Source organism: Colobus angolensis, unplaced genomic scaffold (assembly GCF_000951035.1).
Source record: "Colobus angolensis palliatus isolate OR3802 unplaced genomic scaffold, Cang.pa_1.0 Scaffold47, whole genome shotgun sequence".
In the NCBI taxonomy this organism is placed as follows: domain Eukaryota; kingdom Metazoa; phylum Chordata; class Mammalia; order Primates; family Cercopithecidae; genus Colobus; species Colobus angolensis.
The window spans coordinates 1,186,427-1,202,525 of record NW_012118154.1 but is presented as its reverse complement, the minus strand read 5'-3'; the positions used below and the strand labels follow the sequence as shown (position 1 = coordinate 1,202,525).

The 16,099-nt window shown below is 40.6% G+C and overlaps 1 protein-coding gene across 1 annotated transcript in view; it reads right to left on the bottom strand.

Annotated features, from left to right (window-relative positions):
* The window catches only part of RABEP1 (rabaptin, RAB GTPase binding effector protein 1), a 99,910-nt gene that overhangs the window by 63,367 nt on the left and 20,444 nt on the right, over positions 1-16,099 (bottom strand). The window contains exon 4 of the mRNA XM_011958624.1: positions 1,074-1,277. Within this exon, the coding sequence (XP_011814014.1) occupies positions 1,074-1,277 (204 nt within the window). The remainder of the gene's footprint in view (positions 1-1,073; positions 1,278-16,099) is intronic.

Sequence of the window (16,099 nt, the reverse complement as noted above, 5' to 3'; positions counted from 1 at the left end):
AAGGCAGAGGTTGCAGTGAGCCGAGATCGTGCCACTGCACTCCAGACTGGGCGACAGAGTGAGACTCTGTCTTAAAAAATAAAAAATAAAACAGAATATTAACTAATTCCAGGAACCCAAAGATTCAGTGACAACTTACTTTGTTTCATCATCATCTTCTCAGAAATTTGGGAAGTAATTAAACACTAGTGCCAAAAGGAGTCTGAAACTAAACTATGTCTCTTCTTTTAGATGAAAGCTGGCAGCCCATGAAGCCTACCCTAGCCCATAGGCCATTCTACCCAACACAGTGAAGATTTCATATACAAAATTTCTTCAAAAATCTAAGCCAGGCCGGGTGCGGTGGCTCACACCTGTAATCCCAGGACTTTGGGAGGCCAAGGCAGGTGGATCACCTGAGGTCAGGAGTTCAAGACCAGCCGGACCAACATGGAGAAACCCCATCTCTACTAAAAATACAAAATTAGCCAGGCGTGGTGGCACATGCTTATAATCCCAGCTACTTGGGAGGCTGAGGCAGGAGAATCGCTTGAGCCCGGAAGGCGGAGGTTGCAGTGAGTAGAGTGAGCTGAGACTGCACCACTGCACCCCAGGCTGGGCAACAGAACAAGATTCCATCTCAAAAAAAAAAAAAAAAATTCTAAACCATATGGCCAAACTACACTGGAAGGGCAATAATTAGCTGAAGCTCATCAATGTAAACAGTTACTTTACCCTTTGCATGGCAGCTCTCTCTACTCCAGCACATTCCTTGTGCCCATACAGCTTTATTATTTGACATTACTAGCCTGCCTCCTAGAAGAAATCGACTTTCAAGCCTTACAAAGTACAGTCCTCATTTAATGCATTATCTCTATAACACTCCTATTAGAACTCTCCATTATTAAGTTAGATAGCACTGATATACCCATTTATGTTATGACTTCTCTTTTATCTGAAAGTATATCTTGATGATGACAGTACATAAAACCACAAATGAAAGTCTGGATATATTTTAAGATTCTCTGAAAATATTCTCAATCATCAGAATCGGATATCTTAGAAAATCAAAACATTGATCTGTTTGTCTTTACCTTTCATAACAGCCTGAAGTGAAGCAACTTCTTCTCTCCACTGTCTTTTCACTTCATCTATAGCTTCTTGCTTGGTGTTCTCGGAGACTGTGGCAATCGCCTTAATATTCTCCATCTCCGCTTGAGCTTCCCACAGCTGGGTTCGAAGGTGTCCCAAATCATCTTGTGCAGCTTGTAATACTGCATTTTGCCTCTTCAGATCCTCTGGAGAGAAAAGTAAAAGACAGTCCATTAATGTTCACTTTCATCAGACTGGCATTCCGATAAAGAAATAAGGTATTAAATTTAAAAATATAAACATACAAAATGACACCCTTTTAATAGAGATGAGACTTAAGGTATGCTGGGTATCACAAACCAATTGCTACTATCTATCTAATGATCCAGTGGTTACGGTCATGGTTTTAAAGCTCAATTTACACATTCCCATCTGCTGACTAAATGAACTTGGTCATGTTATTTAATCTCTCTGGCCTAAGTTTCCACATCTGCAAAATGGAAGTTAAAAATAGCCACCTCACAAGGTTGTTGTAATGATAATTTATTGGAAATGCTAATTAGTACAGTACCTTCTACAAACATTCAAAAAATGTTTAATAAAAGAGAAAAGAAAGCCAGAGCACATGGCAGTGACTAGACCTATGTTCTTTAAAGTTAGCATTAATTTCTCAGCTCCCTCTTACCATCTTTTAAATACTAAGTTGATGTAATGTGCCTCCTACATGGTTTAAGCCCAGGCAGAACATATGTTTGGCCAAACTGACTTCAAAAAAAAGATGAACTTGGCCGGGCGCGGTGGCTCAAGCCTGTAATCCCAGCACTTTGGGAGGCCGAGACGGGCGGATCACGAGGTCAGGAGATCGAGGCCATCCTGGCTAACACGGTGAAACCCCGTCTCTACTAAAAAAATACAAAAAACTAGCCGGGCGAGGTGGCGGGCGCCTGTAGTCCCAGCTACTTTGGAGGCTGAGGCAGGAGAATGGCGTGAACCCAGGAGGCGGAGCTTGCAGTGAGCTGAGATCCGGCCACTGCACTCCAGCCTGGGCCACAGAGCAAGACTCCGTCTCAGAGAAAAAAAAAAAAAAAGATGAACTTATCAACAGTATATGGGGATGTGTGATTGTTTTCCCATACCCTTAACAACAGTCACTATTTTCTGTCTTTTAAAACTTCTTGTAAATATCATGGGTAGCAAATGGTCATTTTAATCTACATTTCCCGTTAATAAGGAGTTTGAGCATCTTTTCATATATTTACTACTGACTCATTTCCTGTTTGGTGATATTCTTTACATTTGCTTCTAATGAATGATTTTCCTTCTGATCTGTAAGAGCATTTTATATATTCTGGATATCAAATCTGTCTTCTTTTACAAAACTTTTCCCAGTCAGCTGCTGTGTTTCTTTAAAAAAAAAAAAAAAAAAAGTTAAGAGATAGGGTCTCAATTGTCGCCCAGGCTGGAGTGCAGTGACACAATCACAGACCACTATAACCTCAAATTCCTGGGCTCAAGCAATCCTCCCACCTCGGCCTCCTGAGTAGCTAGGACTGCAGGCATGCACCATCATGCCCAGCTAATTTTTGAAATTTCTTGTACAGGCAAAGTTTCACTATGCTGCCTAGGCTGGTCTTGGCCTCCTGGGCTGAAATGATCCTCCCGCCTCAGCCTCCCAAAGCACTGGGATTATAGGTGTGAGCCACCGTGCCTGGCCTTAACTTATGTCTTTTAGCATCTCAAGTTGTAAGGTATTTATGAAAAAAAAATTGTTCATCTTTGTAAAATTATCAATTTCCTCTCCAAAGCACAATAAGTAAGCCAAACTGACCAAGAAAATAAACTGATTTAAGATCTAACTCTACCACTAACCAGCTGTATGTATGACTTTAAGGAAATCACAAGACTCGCAAGCCTCGGTTTCCCCATGAAGACAGTGGCAATACTTTCTTGCATAAATTTCTAACTACTTATAAAAATCCAACAGTAAAATAAAAGAACTTTTAAACGTTGTGAAACATTCATTGTTATCAAACAATCACAGGAGTTAATGATTTGGTAGTCTAAGTTACAGAGGGAAATACTTAGTCATGCTAAGTTGTTTTGAAATCTTTACTCTCTCAACATCAGTTTCCATCGCTCTTAAAATACTCTGAATCTCTAGCCAAAGACAGTTTTAAGAACATTAATTACAAAAAGGAATTGTGTAAAGTCACTTAAAGACGGACACCTAGGAAGTCGTGGTAGGCATGCAACCAGGACTAACCCAGAAAGTTATAAACATGTGAAACCACAAAGGAAAAGTTTATGTGTGTCAACTCTATATTCTGAGTCTCAAACTGTTTCATAAAAAGTGAAAAAAAGAAAAAGCATTATTTCTGGGATACTTTATTCATTTTTGGGTACTACAATTTTTTCAAGGCTCAAGTTTATATACTTAACAGGTCCTCGTGCTAATTACCTCTGGTACTTTTGATTTGTTGGAGATTGCCCAGAGGTATTCACTACTATGCTGTCATTATGAAAAGAAAAACTGTAAACAAATACCAAATCTAAAGATCCATTTTTGGCACTTAAAAGTGAAATAGAGAGTCTGGAGGAAGACTTGGTCAACACTAACTTTAGTTATTACATATGAATATATATTACATGCGAATGTTATATTTATATATATAATACAAAAAAACAGGAGACAAACAGAAGTTTAAGATAAAGTTAGAAAATCTTAATTTTTTGTAGTAAAGCATTTCAAACATGTTTGTCAATAGTAGGAGTTCCAACATTCATTTATTGCTTTTACTGCTGTATATGTAATTATAAAAATTTTCAAGCATATTCAGAAGTTGAAGGTATATTACAACAATCCTTCATACAACTTTCACCAAGACTCAACAGGAATCAAGATTTGCCATGCTTATTTATTTTTTGAGACAGAGTCTCGCTCTTGTTGCCCAGGCTAGAGTGCAGTGGCACGATCTTGGTTCACTACAACCTCTGCCTTCTGGGTTCAACAGATTCTCCCGCTTCAACCTCCCGAGCAGCTGGAATTACAGGCACGTGCCACCACGCCCGGCTAATTTTTGTATTTTTAGTAGAGACGGGGTTTCGCCTTGCTGGCCAGGCTGGTCTTGAACTCCTGACCTCAGGTGATCCACCCGCCTCAGCTTCCCAAAGTGCTAGGATTACAGGTGTGAGCCACCACACCCAGCCTGCCATGCTTATTTAAACTATCCTTTTTCTTTCCCGTAGTATTTTAAAGCCCCAGAAATATTACATTATCTAATGCATGGTACAGATGCATCTCTAAAAATATGGAGAGTTTCTTATATAAACAAAGTGCCACTGTCACACAGAACAAAATTAATGACTGCCTGATAACTAATACCAAATCTCTGGTAAAACTTCTCCAATTGAACAAAAAAAAAAAGAAAAAGTCTTTCTGAATATTTTGTTTAAGATCAAAACAAGATTCAAGTACTTCATTTGGTTATACTAATGATTTTTTTTTTTTTTTTTTGAGACAAAGTCTCACTCTGTTGCCCAGGCTGGAGTGCAGTGGCGCAACCTCTGTCACCCGGGTTCAAGCAATTATCCTGCCTCAGCCTCCCGAGTAGCTGGGATTACAGGTGCCTGCCACCACACCTGGCTAATTTTTGTAGTTTTAGTAGAGACAGGGTTTCACCATCTTGGCCAGGCTGGTCTTGAACTCCTGACCTCGTGGTTCCACCTGCCTCGGATTCCAAAGTGCTGGGATTACAGGCGTGCGTCACTGCACCCGGCCATTTTTTTTTTTTTTTTTTTTAAGACAGCGTCTCACTCTATCGCCCAGGCTGGAGTGCAGTGATGCAACCTCGGCTCACTGTAGTCTCTGCCTCCCAGGCTGAAGTGATCCTCTCACCTCAGCTTCCCACATAGCTGGGACTATAGGCATGTGCCAATACACCCTGCTGATTTTTGTATTTTTTGTAGAGAGGGGCTTTTGTCATGCTGCTCAGGCTAGTCTCCAACTCCTAGGCTCAAGTGATGTGCCCTTACAGGCATGAGTCACTAGGCCTGGCCTATAGTAATGCTATAAAGCATTATAAACTACTTCAAGCACAGAAACAATACAAAAAGTTCTATAATGAGCACCTATTACCTATCACCTAGACCCATCATTTTTAATATTTTGCTACATCTCCTTCCATTTCTTTTTAACTTCAGGAAACAAAACATCACAAAGACCCAACCTTCGTCTGAGGTAACAACCGTCGGGAATTTGGATTTATCATTACAGTGCATATATGTTACACCTTTACTTATGCTGCAGGTTTTAAAACCTTAATGTTCTTTTGCAGTTACTTCTTAACCCTCAACATTGTTGACTGTTGATAACTACTTCATTCATTAATTAGAATATCACAGTCTCAATATATCATATATTATGTTGACAGGTATTCAGGTGTGAAACTGAAACCTGCTTTATCTGTACAGATGTTCTCATTGTCCTATGCCCGCTGTCCCAGTCTATTCCCATCCTGACAATGCCATCTTTGTCATATTTCAAATTTCCTCATTTGTGAGGGTTTGATCTGGGGAACTCTGTTCTATAAAAGTTGTCTATTTTCATGCCAATACTTTATATACTGTCTAAATTAATATAGCTTTATACTGTTTTGTCTATTTTTGTCTATTTTTAAATGTTTATATAAAAAGTTTAACAAAAAGGCCATGATCATTTTGAGTAAGTGGGGAAACTTACCCTACCAGATATCAAAAATTATTATAAACTTCATGTATGCGCCAGCCAGCTCTAGTAACCATACACTCATGGCAAATCATCCCCAATCCATCCATATGCACTCCATATATATTATGAGACAAATCTCAGACATACAGTCATATGCAAAATAATCACATTTTAGTCAACAACAAAAAACATACATGACAGTGGTTACATGGATTATAGGGGCTGAAAAATTCTTATTGCCTAGTAACATCTAGCCATGGCAACATCATAGTGTCACACATCTTGTTTATGTTTAGCTATGTTGCTTTTGGGTTTGTTTTTTGGGGTTTTTTTTTAGAGACAGAATCTCACTCTGTCGCCCAGGCTAGACTGCAGTGCATGATCTCAACTCACTGCAACCTCCGACTCCCAAGTTCAAGCGATTCTCTTGCCTCAGTCTCCCAAGTAGCTGGGATTACAGGCATGTGCCACCACACCTGGCTAATTTTTATATTTTTGGTAAAGATGGAGTGTCGCCATGTTGGCCAGGCTGGTCTCGAACTCCTGAGCTCAGGTGATCCACCCACCTCGGCCTCCCAAAGTACGGGGATTACAGGCATGAGCCACCATGCTCGGCCTGTTTAGCTATGTTTAATACAAAAATATCACTGTTATAACTGCCTACAGTATTCAGTAATGTGCCGTACAGCTTTTCAGTTTAGTAGCAATAGGCTATACCATGTAGCCTACATGTGTAGTAGGCTGTACCATCTAGGTGTTTGTCAGTACACTCCATCAGGTTTGCACAAGGACAAAATCACCAAATGATGCATTTCTGAGAGTGTATTGCCATCACTAAGCAATACATAACTGTATTTTCTTATTTTTTTCAATAAACTTTTTAGCAGTTTCAGGTTCTCAGCAAAACTGAGCAGAAAATAGAGGTTTCCCATATGCCTCACAGCCCTGTACATCCACACTCCTCTACTACAGGCACCCTGTACCACAGTGGCATATTTGATACAACTGATGAACCTACACTGGTACATTATCTTCACCCACTTAGTTTACACTAGGGTTCACTCTTAATGTGGTACATTCTATGGATTTTAACAAATATATAACGACATGTTCCCACCACCATAGTATCACATAAAATAGTTTCACTGCTCTAAAAATTCTCTGTACTCTACGTATTCACCCCCTCTTCCTCCTACCCCTGGCAACCACTGATCTTTTTTTGTTTTGTTTCCATAGTTTTGCCTCTTTCAGAAAGTCATATGCTTGGAATCACACAGTATATGGCCTTTTCAAATTACCTTCTTTCACTTAGTAGTATGCATTAACTTTCCTCCATGTCTGTTCATGACTTAATAGCTCATTTCTTTTGAGCATGGAATAATAATCCACTGTCTCAATATACCAGCTTATTCATCTATTAACCTACTGAAGGACATCTTCCATGCTTCCAAGTTGTGACAATTATGAATAAAGCTGTTATAAATATATTTGTGCAAGTTTTGGGGACAAAGCTTCTCAAGTCATTTAATTACATACCAAGGAGCATGACTGCTGAATCAAAAGGCAAGAGTATGCCTAGTTTTGTAAGAAACCACTAAACTATATCCCAAAGTGGCTACGTCATTTTGCATTCCCACCAGCAATGAATGTTGTTGCTGCTCCACATCCTCACCAGCATTTTTCGGTATTGGCAGTATCCTGGATTTAGGCCATTCTCATAGTCTAATAATCTTTTCATCTACTCACCTGACATCTGTATATATTCTTTAGTGAGGTGTTTGGGTCTTTTGCCCATTTGGTAATGGGGCTGTTCATTTTGTTACCATTGCATTTTATTTTTATTGATGCATAATAGAGGTACATAGTTCAAAGTACATGTGATAATACATTAATGTAACTTGTAAAAATCAAACTGGGTGTAGTTGGGGTTTCTATCACCCTAAATATTTTTTTTTTTTCATATCGTTTTTTTTTTCATCCCCATGGCACCAGGGGTTGTCTTTTCTTTACGCTAGAACCATTCAAATTCTTCTAGCTATTTTGAAATCTAGAATAGATTACTGTAAACAAGAGTCACCCTATTGATCTGTTTAACACTAGGTCTTATTTCCTCTATCAAACCATATATTCATACCCATTAAGCAACTTCTCTTCATCTCCCCCGAGCCCAGCTTTCCCTGACCTTCGTACCACCAGTCTAGTCTGTCCTCTCACGAGCGCCCACAAGTGAGACCATGTGACACTTGTCTTTCAGTGCTTGGCTTCTTTCATTTGACATCATGACTTCCAGTTCCATCCATGTTGCTGCAAATGACAGGATTTCATGCTTTGTTTTTTTTTTTAGACGGAGTTTTGCTCTTGTTGCCCAGGCTGGAGTGCAATGGTGTGATCTTGGCTCACTGCAACCTCCACCTCCCAGGTTCCAGCGATTCTCCTGCCTCAGTTTCCCAAGCAGCTGGGATTACAGGCACGCACCACTATGCCTAATTTTGGGGGGGGAGGGGTTTGGTTTGTTTTTGCTTTTTTAGTAGATAGGGTTTCACCATGTTGCCCAGGCTGGTCTTGAACTCCTGAGCTCAGGCAATCCACCTGCCTCGGCCTCCCAAAGTGCTAGGATTACAGGCATGAGCCACCACACCCAACGATTTCATTTCTTTTGGATATATACCCAATAGTGGAATTGCTGGATCATACAGCAACTCTTATTTTAGTCTTCTGAGGATCCTCCATACTATTCTCCACAGTGGCTGTACTAATTTACATTCCCACCATCAGTGGATGAATGTCTTTTTAAAACCCATTTTGACTGCGGTGACAGGATATCCCATTGTAGTTTTGCTTTGCATTGTTCTAATGATTAGTGATGTTGAGCATCTTTTCACATACCTCTTGGCCATTTATATCTTTTGAAAAATGCCTGTTCAAATATTTTGCTTGTGTTTAAATAAGATTTGCTTTTTGGTTACTGACTTCTTTATATATTGTAGTTATTAATCCCTTATGAGATGGGTAGTTTGCAAATATTTTCTCCCATTCTGTGGCTTGTCTCTTCACTTTGTTTCCTTTATTGGCAGAGGCTTCTTAGCCTGATGTAATCCCATTTGTCTATTTTTGCCTATGCTTTTGAGGTCTTACACACACACAAATCTCTGCTCAGACCAATGTCTATTTCCCCAATGTCTTCCTCTAGGGGTTTCATAGTTTCAGGTCCTAGATTTAAATCTTTAATCTATTTTGACTGTTGTGTATATGGAGAGAGATGGGGCCTAATTTCATTCTGCAAATGGTTATTCAGTCACCCTACCACCATTTATTAAAGAGACTCTCCTTTTCTCATTGAATGTTCTTAGTGACTTTGTTGCAGATGAGTTGACTGCAAATGCATGGATTTGTTTCTGGGTACTCTATTCTGTTCCATTAGTCTATGTGTCAGTTTTTATGCCAGTGCCATGCTGACTGGGTTACTATAGCTTTGTAGTACATTTTGATGTTATATAGTGTGATGCCTCCAGCTTTGTTATTTTTGCCAAGTATAGCCTTGGCTATTCAAGGTCTTTCCTGGTTCCATACAAATTTTAAGATTTCTTTTACTGTTTCTGTGAAAAATGTCTTTAGTATTTTGACAGGAATTGTATTTAATCTGTAAATTGCTTTGGGTAGTATTGTCATTTCAACAATATTAACTCTCCTAAATCCATGACCATGGAATATCTTTCCATCTGTATGTGTGTCCTCTTAAATTTCTTTCATCAGGGTTTTACAGATCTTTCACTTCTTTGGTTAAATTCCCAGATATATATATATATGTGTGTGTGTATGTGTGTCTGTTTTGTAGTCACTGTAAATGGGATTGCTTTGATTTTTCAGACTGTTCACTGTTGGTATATATTCATGCTAATGATGTTTGTGTATTTTGTGTCCTGTGACTTTACTAAATTTATCAGTCTAAACACTTTTTTGGTGGTGTCTTTAAGTGTTTCAAAGTATAAGATTGTGTCATCGGGCCAGGCGCGGTGGCTCAAGCCGGTAATCCCAGCACTTTGGGAGGCCGAGACGGGCGGATCACGAGGTCAGGAGATTGAGACCATCCTGGCTAACATGGTAAAACCCTGTCTCTACTAAAAAATACAAAAACAAAAACCAGCCGGGCAAGGTGGCGGGCGCCTGTAGTCACAGCTACTCGGGAGGCTGAGGCAGAAGAATGGCATAAATCCGGGAAGCGGAGCTTGCAGTGAGCTGAGACCAAGCCACTGCACTCCAGCCGGGGCAACACAGCGAGACTCCGTCTCAAAAAAAAAAAAAAAAAAGATCCTGTCATCTGTGAACAAGACAAACTTAACTTCATGCTTTCCAATTTGGATGCCCTTTATTTCTCTTGCCTAACTGTTCTGGCTGCAATTTCCAATACTATATTAAATAAAACTGGTTAAAGTGGGCATCCTTGTCTTGCTCCAGATCTCAGAGGAAAGGCCTTCAACTCTTCCCCATACAGTATGATGTTAGTTGTGGGTTTGTCATGTATATCCTTTATTATTTTGAGGTATGTTCCTTCTACACACAATTTGATGAGGGTTTGTATCATAAAGAGGTGTTGAATTTTACTGAATGCTTGTGCAGCATCTATTGAAATAACCATGTAGTTTTTGTTGTTTTTTTGAGACACAGTCTCACTCCATCACCCCGGCTGGAGTGCAGTGGCATAATCTCAGCTCACTGCAACCTCCACCTCCCAGGTTCAAGCAATTCTCATGCCTCAACCTCCAGAGTAGCTGGGATTACAGGTGTGCACCACCATGCCAGGCTAATTTTTTGAAATTCTGGTAAAGATGGAGTTTCACCATGTTGGCCAGGCTGGTCTCAAACTCCTGACCTCAAGTGATCCGCCCGCCTCGGCCTCCCAAAGTGTTGCGATTACAGGCATGAGCCACTGCACCTAGCCAACCATATGGCTTTTGTTCTTGGTTATGTTAATGTGATGTATCACATTTATTTAGTGTGTATACTGAACCATCCTTGCATCCTCAGGAGTAATCTACTTGATCATGGTGATTGATCTTTTTAATATGTTGTATTAGTATTCAGTTTGCCAGTATTTTTTTCTATATTCAATTTGCCAGTATTTTTTTCGAGGATTTCTGTATCTACTGTGTAGTTTAATTCTGATGTCTCTTTGTTGACTTGCTGTCTGGATAATCTGCCCATTAGTAAGAGGGGAGTGACAAAGTCCTCCAATATTGTATTGCAGTCTCTCTCACCAGTCAGATTGTTTTATATGTACTCGAAAGTACCAGCGTTAGGTGCATATATAATTGTCCTCTTGCTGAATTGACCCCTTTATTATTATATGACCTTTTTGCCTCTTTTTACAGTCTTTTTTCTTTCGAGACAGTCTGTCACCCAGACTTGGCCTGCAGAGTGGCACCATCATAGCTCACTGCAACTTCAAACTCCTGGGCTCAACGAATTCTCCCACCTCAGCCTCCCAAGTAGCTGGGACTACAAGCATGTACCATCATGCCTGGCTAATTTTTTTTGAGATGGAGTTTCACTTTTGTTGCCCAGGCTAGAGTGCAATGGGGCAACCTCAGCTCACTCTAACTTCCACTTTCTGGGTTCAAGTGATTCTCCTGCCTCAGCCTCCCAAGTAGCTGGGATTACAGGTGCCCGCCTCCATACCAGGCTAATTTTTGGTATTTCTAGTAGAGATGGGAGTTCACCATGTTGGCCAGGCTGGTCTTGAACTCCTGACCTCAGGTGATCCACCCACCTTGGCCTCCCAAAGTGCTGGGATTAGAGGCGTGAGCCACTGCACCCTGCCTCCGGGCTAATTTTTACAGTTTAAATTTTGCTTTAGAGACAGGGTTACCCAGGCTAATCACAAACTCCTGGCTTCAAGTGATCTTCTCACCTAGGCCTCCCAAAGCAATGAGATTACAGGTATGAGCCACTGCACCTAGCTTTTCTTACATCTTAGATTTTAGTCTATTTTAATCTAACATAGGTATACTTACTTACTCCTGCTCTTTTTTGGTCTCCAGTTGCATGATATATCCTTTTCTAGCTCTTCACTTTCATTTTATGTGTATCTTTACAGATAAAGCGGGTTTCTTGAGTTTATTTTTTTGAGACATGGTCATGCTCTGCTACCCCGGCTGGAGTGCAGTGGCACAAATACGGCTCACTGTAGCCTCAACCTCTCAGGCTTGATCAAGCAACTCTCCTGCCTCAGCCTACTGTGTATCTGGGACCACATGCACATGCCAGCATGCCCAGCTAATTTCTGCTTTGAGATAGGGTCTCACTCTCTCGTCAAGGCTGGAGTGCAGTGGCACAATCACAGCTCATTGCAGCCTTGACTTCCTGGGCTTAAGTGATCCTCTCACCTCAGGCTCCCAAGTAGCTGGGACCACAGGCACATGCTACCACATCTTGTACTTTTTAGTAGAGATGGGGTCTCACTATGTTGCCCGGGCTGGTCTCGATCTCCTGGGCTCAAGCAATCTTTCCACCTTGGCCTCCCAAAGTGCTGGGATTACAGGTGTGAGCCACTGCACTCGGCCAGTTTTATTTTTTGTAGAGCCAGGTTCTCACTCTGTTGCCCAGGCTGGTCTCAAACTCCTGGTCTCAAGTGATCCTCCCACCTCAACCTCCCAAAATATTGGGATTACAGGCATGAGCCACTGCACCCAGCCAAAGTGGGTTTCTTGTAGGCAGCATATAGTTGTGGCTTCTTTAACCATTCAGCCACTCAGGCTTTAAATTGGAGAACTGAATCCATACACATTCAGTGTTATCTGTAAGAAAGGACTTAAACTACTGCCATTGTATTGCTTGTTTTCTGGTTGTTTTGTAACTCCTCTCTTCCTTTCTGTCTTTGGGGCTAAACGATTTTTTCTGGTACTATGTCTTAATTCACTGCTTTTGACTTTTAGTGAATCTATTATAGGTTTTTGTTTTGTCTTTATCACAAGGCTTACAAAAAACATCTTGCAGATAACAAGTTAATGAGAAGACATCTTAAAAAATAGAAACAAAGGGCCGGGCGCGGTGGCTCAAGCCTGTAATCCCAGCACTTTGGGAGGCCGAGACGGGCGGATCACAAGGTCAGGAGATCGAGACCATCCTGGCTAACACGGTAAAACCCCGTCTCTACTAAAATACAAAAAACTAGCCGGGCGAGATGGCGGGCGCCTGTAGTCCCAGCTACTCGGGAGGCTGAGGCAGGAGAATGGCGTGAACCCGGGAGACGGAGCTTGCAGTGAGCTGAGATCCGGCCACTGCACTCCAGCCTGGGCGACAGAGCGAGACTCCGTCTCAAAAAAAAAATAGAAACAAAGAAAAAAGTGGGAAAAAAAACCTCTACAACTTAGCTCCACTTTCCCCACATTCTGAATTTTAGTAGTCTCAACTTACACGTCTACATTACCTATCTCTGAATAGGCTGCCATAGCTATTATTGTTCTTGGTAGATTTGTCTTTTGGGCTTTATACTAGAGTTATCAATTGTAGTATTAAGAGTCTAACTCTGTCCATGTCTGAGTCTGTCCATGTACTTAATTTTACCAGTGTGTTTTATACTTTTTTTTTGGTGTCTTAGCATTTTTAAAATTTCAAATGGAAGAACTCCCTTTAGCACTTTTTGTGGGATGGGTCTAGTAGTGGTCACTTCTCTCAACTTCTGTCTGGGAAAGAAGATATCTCTCCCTCATATCTGAAGGATAACTTTGTTGGATATATGATTCTTAGATGTTCGATTTTTTTTTTTTCTTTCAGCACACTGAAGATGTCATTCTAATCCTTCCTTACCTTTATGGTTTGTACTGAGAAGTCTGTTGACAGACTAACTGAAGCTCCATTAGGGTTATTTGCTACTTTTCTCTTGCTACTTTTAAGATCCTCTCTTTGTCCTTGACCATTGAGAGTTGGTTATTATATGCCTTGGGGTAGTTTTATTTGGGTCAAATTCCTTTGGTGCCCTCTGGCCTTCCTGCATGTGGATATTTATATCCTTCCCAAGTTTTGGAGAGTTTTCTGCTATTTCTTTGGATAAGCTTTCTACCTTTGCTCTTGCTCAACTCCCTCTTGAAGACCAACAATTCTTAGCTTTGGTCTTTTGAAATACTTTCCTACATCCTGTAGGTCATCTTCATTGCTTTCATTCTTTTTTCTCCTCTTAGTTTTTTCAAACAGCCTGTCTTCAAGGTCACTGCTTCTTTCCTCTGCTTGATCCACTTTGCTACTGAAAGCCTCTAATGAATTTTCCAGTTGAGAAAATATATTTATCAGTTCTGAGACTTCTGTTTAATTTAATTATTTCAATATCCTTGTTAAATTTCTCTGGTAGGCTGGGCTTGATGGCTCACACCTGTAATCCCAACACTTTGGGAGGCCAAGGCAGGCAGCTTGAGGTCAGAAGTTCAAGACCAGCCAGGCCAACATGGTGAAACCCCATCTCTACTAAAAATACAAAAATCAGCCAGGTGTGGTGGTGGGCGCCTGTAATTGAAGCTACTTGGGAGACTGAGGCAGGAAAATCGCTCAAACCTGGGAGGCAGAGGTTGCAGTGAGCCGAGATTGCACCACTGCACTCCAGCCTGGGTGATGAAGTGAAACTCTGTCTCAAAAAGGAAAAAAATACATATGTGACAAATATATATATATTTTTTTGAGACGGAGTCTCGTTCTGTCACCAGGCTGGAGTGCCGTGGCATGATCTCAGCTCACTGCAATCTCCGCCTCTGGGTTTGAGCGATTCCCCTGCCTCAGCCTCCCTAGTAGCTGGGATTACAGGTGCACACCACGCCTGGCTAATTTTTTGTATTTCAGTAGCGACAAGGTTTCACCATGTTGGCCAGGATGGTCTGGATATTCTGACCTCGTGATCCACCCACCTCGGCCTCCCAAAGTGCTGGAATTACAGGCGTGAGCCACCACTCCCAGCCTAAACTTTTTAATTGAAAAATAATAATTGTACATATGTATTGGGTACAAAGTGGTATTCTGATACATCTATACATTGTGAAATGATCAAATCAGTGCAATTAGCATATCCATCACCTCAAATATGGTAAGTTATACATTGATTTTTGAATGTTGAACCAGTCTTGAGTAGCCACTTGGCTGCAGTGTGTAACTTTTATACACTGTTGGATTGGATTTGCTAAGATATTGTCAAGGAATCTTGCATATATGTGCATGATAGATATAAGTCTGTAGTTTTCTTTAAATGTCTTTGTATGGTTTTGAGACTAGGATTATGCAGACCTCACAGAACGAGTTAGGAAGTATTCCCTCTGTTTCTATCTTCTGAAGGATTATAGAGAATAGAGACTCAGAGAGATTGGTGTAACTCATGGTATAGTGTCTTCCTTAAATGGCAGATAGAACTCACCAGTGAACACAACTGGGCATAGTGCTTTCTTTTTTGAAAGGTTATTAATCATCAAGTTGTTCCATAATTGTCTTATATTATCCTTTTACTATATATGGGATCTAGAGTACAGTCTCCTCTTTCATTTCTGATATTAGTAATTTCTCTTGTGTTAGTAATCTTTTTTTACATAGATTGGCTTACTGTACTTTTTTGTAACAACTTCATAGAGATATAATTCACATATTACTTTTTGCCCACCAGTAACCAATCAGTAATTTTGGTAGCATACTCCCATTGGGTATCCTCCAACTTAATTCTGACACTATTTACCTGGAAATAGCATCAGATCACACAAGCTGAAAATTCAGTCTAACAAGACTGAAGCCCACTTCTGATATCAATTGTAAGCTTCAAAATTATTTTACCTGTGTTTCTGACTGACCAGCTATAAATTGAGGTTCCTACAACCATCTCCTTAGGTTTGATTAATTTGTCACTGGGCTCACAGAACTCAGGGAAACATTTATTTGCATTTACCAGATTATTATAAGACTATTTTGTTACAAAAGGTACAGAGAAAAAGGTGCACAGGACAAGGCATGTGGGAAGGGGCATGGAGCTTCTATGCCCTCTCTGGGGCACCACCCTCCAGGAACCTTCACATCTTCAGTTACCAGGAAGCTCTCCAAACCCTGTTCTTTTTAGTTATTACAGAGGCTTTATTACATGGACATGATTAAATGGCCACTAATGATCAACTTAACCTTTAGCTCCTCTCTCTACCTGGAGGTTGGGAGGTAGGGTTGGAAGTTCCAACCTCTAATCCTGTGTTAGTCTTTCTGGTGACCATCCCCTATCCTGAAATTACCTAGGGGCTGCCAGCCATCAGTCAGCTCATTAACAAAGACACTTATCACTTTATATATTTA